General features: G+C 30.0%; 1 protein-coding gene across 1 annotated transcript; it reads right to left on the bottom strand.

The window, feature by feature from the left end:
- Positions 1-4,446: 4,446 nt before the first annotated feature.
- On the bottom strand, positions 4,447-7,648 carry LOC114193656 (protein DMR6-LIKE OXYGENASE 1-like). The gene is made up of 4 exons (XM_028083540.1): positions 7,345-7,648; positions 6,974-7,209; positions 5,952-6,279; positions 4,447-4,963 (listed from the first exon to the last, which is right to left on the bottom strand). Exons 1-4 carry the CDS (start codon positions 7,555-7,557, stop codon positions 4,721-4,723), a joined length of 1,020 nt encoding a protein of 339 aa, XP_027939341.1. The 5' UTR covers positions 7,558-7,648; the 3' UTR covers positions 4,447-4,720.
- Positions 7,649-8,366: the final 718 nt, after the last annotated feature.

The following is an 8,366-nucleotide window of genomic DNA, read 5'->3' as shown; positions in this document are numbered from 1 at the left end:
ATTTCTCGATTATTCAAGAATTAGTGTTTTCTTTCATTTTCTTTTATATATATATATATATATATATAATTCATGCACTTATCATTATCCCATTTTTGGAGAGAATTTGTCCATGTATTAATAAAATCTACATAAAAAGGATTAACATTACTTACATAAAAGAATGAATTCGCAATATAATCATGTGATAAATTTAGCACTAAGACCTTGGAAAGTCCATCACCCCATGGTTGTAATTTGGACTTTATTTGAATAGAAAATCTTCCATTTCTCATATGATGCAAAATTCAATCTTTAGGCTTAAGGATTTCTTTCTTTCTTGATTTGTGTTGGAAGTCCCACATGGACTAGATATAAGACAAATTTAAAATATATAAATGAGTGCAAATCTCTTCTTACAAGCCAATCGTTTAAGGTTGAGTTAGGTTTAAAGTTCATTTCTTAACCTCACTTAGTAAAATTTGTTGTTTGTTGGGTCTAGTGTTTCACTCGCTAAAAAGCCGTTATTGGACCACTCATTAATGTTTAATCTCATGCTCAAGATGTATATACCTCAGCGTGAGAAGGAGTGTGTTGGAAGTCCCACATCGACTAGAGAAAAGACCCATATTCAATCAATGAATATTATTAGAAACCATGGATTCATGACTTAAATGGTTTGATTTATGAGATAAGAATAAGAATGCTTAGAAAAAATCTAGAGCAACAAAAAGAAAAAAAAAATGAAAGAGACAAGAGAAGAAGATACAACTCCTTTTTAGAAGAAAGATAATTATAAAAAGAAAGTCACCTCTTGAATTTTGGAAAACTGACGATAACATAAATGGAAAAAAGGTGCATATTGATAACACATACTTTATGCACATATTTATAGAAAAAAATTGAGATTGAAAACACTTTCTATATTCTTTATTTTCAGTTTCTAAATAATTTTCTTATAGTAGTAATAAATTAGATTCAATGTACATGTATGTTTTAATTTTTTTATTTTTAGTTAATATGACTTTTTCTTTTAGATTTGGTCACAACTTTTTATGCAAATATTATTTTTGGCTATTTCTAGTTGCATTGTATTTTAAATTTTCAAGACTTCAAAATGCATTATGATTTTTGGAAGTTGAGTCATATATTACTTCAAAAGGAAGCAATGCAAACCACTACATGAAAATTTGTTATTACATAAAGCAAAAATTTAAATACGACAATGATCAGTCATATATTGCTTCAAAAGGAAGCAATGCAAACCACTATAGGAAAATTTGTTATTACCTACAACAAAAATTTGTAGTTAATACACGAAATCCGAAGGTAAAATCTAATTACCTACAAATTATCTACAAAATAAAAGAAAGTTGTAGGTAAATCAAGCATAGGTAACTGTCACCAAAGATTTTTAAAATTTATATGTGAATTTATAAGTTGACCATAGATAATATCTTTATGTAATTACCTACGTATTTTTTCGTTTATAGTTACCTATAAATTTATTCGTATGTAATTAGATATAGATTTTCCTATATGTAATTTACCTATAAATTTATCTGTAGGTAATTACATATGGAAATATCCAAATGTGATTGTGCACAGACAAATTTGTTGATAATTAAATATTTTGATATGTAGCTCCCATGTTCGACCATAGGATAAGCCCTAATTCATGATATGATGTATACCTTCTCTTATAAACTCTATCTAGGATTTATCACAAAATTACCCTTAGTCACCCACCTATATTCTACTACCACCATTAAATACCATCCCTTTAACAATTCCCCCAAAAATCACCACCAACCCTCAAAGAATCCCTCTAATGCCATTTGACCAACTCAAAGAGAACCTCCAAGATTCTTTCCCTAATTCAAGCCATGTTTAAGTCAACCTCTCACACATAAATTGCACCAAAAATCAACCTTACTTTATCCAATCCGAACTAAATTCCATTAAAAACCATGTTTTCTTAAAAGCCCAGTTTTTGTGCCCCAATTAGAAAAGGTCTTCCCAGAAATTAAATTATATTCATCCCAAAACCACAAGAATACTATAAACATAACCTAGAGTTAACACCATATTCATCCAAGCCATAAATCCTATCTAAAATACCAAGAACTTGAATAAGAAACCACCCAAGAGCACAATAGTATTTTGGAAGCTTCTAGTTGATGCTCCAAACATAAAAATATCCCATGGAGGATCTTCAACAAAATCATAAAGTTTCCTAGTTATTGTATCATGTACTTTTATACCAATGTATATCCGTTTACATACTTGAATATGTTAAGTATGTTTCTTTAGAAAAGAATTTCATTAACATAGGTTAGAAAAGATATATTAATAAAACAAGTAATTGATTTATATCTTAAAATCATCACCTATATATATTATTTTAATATATTTTTTTAACTAGATTATCATAAAGTGATTAATTTTTTTCTAACATATGTTTAGAATATCGTTATCGAGATAATACTTTAATAAATTTATTTCTATGTAAACCTACATATTCCAAGATTTGGTTGTATCCTTTGGTCTACAACAACATGATTATATATGGTGTAGGGTAGCTCACCCTGTAGGCCTACAAGGAAATGTGAGGAGCGGGTTGAGATTTTGAGTCCCCTGACCTGCTTATGCTCGCCCTATCTAACTTACAGCCTGCATAGGCTTAGAACAAGATGGGGTGGGCCAACCTACACACCTTTTTTTTTTTCTTTTACCCAACCTTAAATCAATCAAGTTCATAGGCTCTCCCCCATCCCCAACGTGTGTGTACCTTCTTTTTTCTCTCAACTCAACACAATCACTAATTCGATCTAGTTAGTGTAGCGTCTGCGCTACCCTCCCCAACTAGCAGTCATGTGCATCTTCTCTTTCTCTTCACCGACAAAGAAGTGATCCCCTTCCTAGCCAACGATGGTGTATATATTCTCTTTCTCTTCAAAAATAAAACAAGGTATACCATCATCTTCTTTTCCCCCTATCTTTTAATTTTTGCTTTGATTATGTTAGATGCAATTTTGGAGATTTCTAATTGAAGAGAAAAACTTAGTTGTTCTATAGATATTGATACTTTTTTTTTTATGTTTTTCAAATAATAACTCAAGTAATGATTATTACACAACTTTGTCTTGTGTTGTGTTTGTGTCCAAGGTTTGTTTGCGAGAGATGAAAATTGGTGTGTGTGAAGTTTCTATTGCTTTGATATGATTTATTAGATCTAAGATTCAAAAACAAGGAAATGAAAAGTTTTGTATTGTTATAATGTTCATTTACAAAAACTAATGATTATTAAGCTTTCCATTTGAAATTGGCAATGTATCAAGTCTTTGGTTGATAACTCCATAAATAAGTGGGCATAAGAATTCCTTTTGATAAGTAGGTTCCCGCAATTGTTTCTTTATATACTTTGTTGTTAGCCTTTTTCTGATAAGTGATAATGATAATTTTTTAAATTAAATTTTTCAAGCTTTCTTATTCATCCTGATTAGGATGTTTATTAATAAATTTATTTTTAAATTGTTGTAAGGATCTTAATTTAACAATTAGAATGGATGAGGAGATATTAATATGCCCCTTTGTGAAAATGAGGTTGAGGAAGATGATATTGAAAAACAATTTGAAGTTGTTGAACTTGAAAAAAAGAAAAAGGTATAAGGTTACCACATCTGATTATTTGAGGTATTTTAATAAGATTGGGGTGGGTAAGGATGGAAAAGAAATGACAAAGTGCAATAGTTACAACAAAATATTCGTGTGTGGTGGAAGAAAATGTGGTACTTATTTAAATCGTCATGATATGAAATGTAATAAAAACAAAGCTGGAGATATTGGTTAAATGATTTGAGATATGCATGAAAAGTTCAAAGGAGAAAAAATTGATCAAGTAGTACACTGTGAAATTTAAGTATTTTGAACTAGCAATAGGATAAGCTATATATATGTTCTAGTGCAATTATGACTTCTAGAAACACTATTATTAATTAAGGTTGATATTTACATAATATATATGAAATAAAAGATAATATTTAAGGATCTACTTCTTTTCATTTTTAGTAGGACTCGCTTAACTTTTGATTTATGAATATGTATTAATACTAAAGGTTTCATATTAATTGTTCTTTCAAATATATACTTCAAAATTTTAATATTTCGCCTTAATAATTCTATTACCCAATCTTGCCTATATCCTTTGGGACACTTGGTCATATTTTAGCAACCAATGACTATGACATGAGCATATCATAAGAAATAAACAAAATAATTATCAATTAAGCTTATCGACCTGCATAATGATAATTGAATTTTGTAATAAAATGAAACTTGTTTGGAAGCTAGGAGCTATGCAGAGTAGGCTTGAATATCAAATCCGCATTTCAAAAATGGGTTAGCTTGGTTTGTATTTTGCAGGTCAAATACAAAACAAACTGTTGACTGCATTGTCATTCCTCATGCATGTAAATTAACAAATTTTCAATTCATACTTATCCAACTCGTGTTCAAGCTGCAGAATACAGAACAGGACAATAAACCAAAGGAAAATCATGACCACACAAACCAATCATTCTCTTAAAGACGATCAGGTCCAGGGACACGTTGGTGCATGCATTTTCACCTACACATATCTAAATCATATCCAAGTACATAAATTTTAAAATAGAACTAAATGTTGAAAGACAAGTACAAATAGTTGAGATAACCGACAAGAAACCCAACAATTTTTTATTCAAATCCGAATATGATCCAAGCAGGACCTTCTATCGAGTTCATGACTTTGCTGAAACTGCATATAATGTCCATATTTGATCGCACGGTATGCTTCCGGATTATGATAGTCAATAAACTCCGGTGCAGGACCCACAATAGTCTCAAGCGGAGCTCCGTGTGCCGTGGCAATGGAAATTCTGGTGCCTGTTGTGTTCACTACTGCACGGTGAAGAACACTCTTGAATTTTCCATTCGTCAGTATCTGATCACAAAAGATCACCCATTCAATTTTTTTCCAATGCTGATTCATGTTTACCAAAATTCCTTTTTCATGTATATGTGTGTACTAAATAATTTTTTTATAATTAAAAGTTATAATTATATTTTGAAGTATACATTTTTCAATTTACATAGTTTAGAGTTTTATGTGTTCTCCGAATCATAATTTCCGCTCTATTTCCTCTGAATACATTAGTGCAAACAATTAATTTTGCACCCAACTTAACTGAGTTTAATTTTATGGATCTCAATTCAATATTAACTTTTCCCCCTGAATAACTGAAAGTTAAACAACCTATGAGAGGAACAGTTGGAAAATAAGTATCATTAAAATAATTCTCTTAAAGAATGATATTACTAAATAAGATCAATTTTGTTACAATTATATATAACAATTTCAATTGTGTAATTACAGATGTGAAAGTGGCTGGATCGAGTTGTCTACCTAGCTTATATATATTTTGTTTTTAAATCTTACAAAACTCATGTAAAATATTTTTCATAAGTAGATCGTTTCTCACGTGACAAAGAGAATTACCATTAGTTTACAATAAAGACAAAAAATTAAATACACAGTTTAATTTATATTTTTTTGAAAATAATGTAAGAAAAAAACATATTTAATCTTAAAATTAAATATTAAAATATAAATTCAGAAAAAAAAATTTTAAAGTATAATTCAAATAAAATTGTATAATAAAATATTAGAAAAAATAAATTTAATTTTATATAATGAAATAAAAAAATATAAAATAATTGATCAAAAATTAATATTTCTCAATTCAGTAATTTTAATTTTGATCATACAAGTTTTAAAAGATATTTAAATTTATTAACCATTATTAGCTAGTAGCAATGTCCACACATTTATCATGATATTTGTATTTATTCAAAACAAATAGATAGTTAAAATATCATATTTATTAAAAATATTTTTTTTTTCTTAGAGGGAATTGTGAACTTTGTTTTACCTCAAGGTGATCTCCGGTGTTAACGAGAAAGGAGTTGGGTAAGGGGTTGACAGGAATCCACTTGCCCTTGTGTTGAATTTGAAGCCCGGAAAACTGGTTTTGCAGCAAGAGAGTCAGAAGCCCATGATCTGTATGTGCAGGAAGACCCATTGTAAGTTCAGGCTTAGGACATGGTGGGTAAAAGTTGGCAATCAGCATCTGGGCCCCCAACTCCACGTTCAACCGTTTATGTATGTAATTTTCTTCAAGGCCCAAGCTTCCACATATTCCCTTCAGCAACTCTCCAACAACTTCCCTGCTCTTTCTTGTGTACTCATCCACAGTTTCCCTGAAAACAACATTTAAACCTATTATTTCTTAGGGTTAAATATGTTCTTTTTTTCTTTGTCAATTTTTGAAATTTCGATTCAATATAGTTTTCTAACTTTATAAATGCATTAATTTAATTTTTTTAATTAAATTTGATTAAGTTTATTTGATGTTCAAATCTGTTTCATAATAATATTTGAGTTGTTTATACCATTTGAAACGTCAAAATAAACTTAAAAGAATTTAGTTAAAATGACTAAATCTATATATTTCTAAAAATGAATGATTAAATTGGTCTAAAATTTTGAAAATAATACTATTTTCAATTTTCAATGAAAATGAAAAACATATTTAACCCTTATTTTTTGGTACTTTACCCATTCCACCGAGAAGTTTAGAAGGTCTGTAATAAACTTAATAATCTTATTTTTCTAGTACTTAACCCTTATTTTCTTTAAAATGTATTTTTCAAATTTTTTTAGATCTTTTATCTTAGGGACATAAAATAATTAATACTACAAAAAAATTCAGACATTTTTTCTTGAAGTCCTAAAGTGATTTTAGAAAATAATTTTTGAGACATTTTTTTTCTTGGAAACCTAACTATTTTTGACCTTGAGTTAGCCTGTATCCATTTTTTCTTAATTGGGAAAATCTGTTCAAATTTTGAAGAAAAAAAAAAGTGTAGAAAATGTAAAATTTGTTTTGTATACCTAAAACCAGGGGGTTTGGAAGGAACATTAAGGTGAGGGTGAACATGGCATTTGAGAAAATCTCTCCAGAAAAGTGACTTGTCCACCATCACATTGAAACTTGTCCCATATCTTATTGGATCAAGCACCTTCTCTCCTGCGTATTCCTTTTTTTCTTCCTCACTCAGATCAAAGAACCTCTGCGTTGCTCTGAGCATCTTCTCCCTTAGTGTCTCCGAAACACCGTGATTGATTAGCTATATAAAGAAGTTCAAAGTTAACACTACAACAAAAGTTACAATATATGCATGTATGAGAAAAGAAACTCCAACAACATGCACGTGTGGATAAGTTAAAACACGCAGTGTTTAAGGTTAAATATGTACTAATACCATAAAGAAACCCCAATTGCGGCATGCATCGCCAAGTTGTTGGATTTCCTTGGAGCGTTCGAAGGCATTGGAAGAGGTGAGTCGAGAAAAATCAATGGTAGGAATGTTCTCTGTTTCATACAATATGGAATCTTCGGGGCTTTTAAGGCTGATGTAGTTGGAGGGAACAGACCTCACGCTGTTGGATTCAACCAACTCCTTAACACTTAACATTTTTAATTCCTTCTGGTACTGGAAGTGGTTTTGCTCTGTGAGGGAATGAGTAAGGATTTCAAAGACCTAGAGTTACATTTTTATTTTGATACGTTTTCAAGATTTTTGGGATATGGCAGAACCCAACTTGGCATATGGGGTGTTAATAACTTGTCGTATATGCAGCAACAAGCCAAAACTTGTGTCGGCTTAAACGTAGAACAAGCAGATCCCTTTGCACAAAAAAACGAAAAATGGGTTGCAGCATCATGCAGAATGAGGAATTTGCATGGAACACGATTTACAACACATTATTAGTTTAGGAAGAACTATACCTGTAAAAAAAAAAGAAATCAGAGAATTAGAGTGACAATTTTATAATTTTATAATTTAAGTAAGATATGACACTAGTTATAAGGAAAAATATTATTTTTGACACTCCCTGCTTTCACTTCACAATCGGATTCTATAATAAAATATTATAGATTTAATTATGTCTTTGCTCCCTATTTTCATAACAAAATTTTAATGTGGTTCCTTTATTTATTCTTATCTCAATTTAATTATTGTTTTGGAAAATTTGATTTTAATTTAGTCCTTTCCGTTAGTAGTACAGTAATAGTATTAAATGGGGTGTCACGTGTCAGTTTCTGAATTAAAAAAAAAAATAACAAATTTGTCACGGAGCAGTGACATAGTGATGTGGTAGGGATAATGTCACGTGTCAGTCTTATATCAAGTGTCATTTACTCATTCTCAATTTGGTTCCTGTATTTTAATTTTTGTCTCAATTATTCTCAATTTTTGTAAAAATAGTGCAATTTCGTCCC

The sequence above is a fragment of the Vigna unguiculata genome, chromosome 8 (assembly GCF_004118075.2).
Source record: "Vigna unguiculata cultivar IT97K-499-35 chromosome 8, ASM411807v1, whole genome shotgun sequence".
NCBI lineage: Eukaryota > Viridiplantae > Streptophyta > Magnoliopsida > Fabales > Fabaceae > Vigna > Vigna unguiculata.
This window is presented reverse-complemented; position numbering and strand designations above follow the sequence as displayed.

Coding starts and splice junctions, on each gene's coding strand:
- LOC114193656 (XM_028083540.1), bottom strand. CDS start 7,557: ATGTTAAGTGTTAAGGAGTTGGTTGAATCCAACAGCGTGAGGTCTGTT. Junction 7,210..7,344: donor GCAATTGGGGTTTCTTTATG/GTATTAGTACAT, acceptor TTCTTTATATAG/CTAATCAATCACGGTGTTTC. Junction 4,964..5,951: donor ACACCGGAGATCACCTTGAG/GTAAAACAAAGT, acceptor TTTTGTGATCAG/ATACTGACGAATGGAAAATT.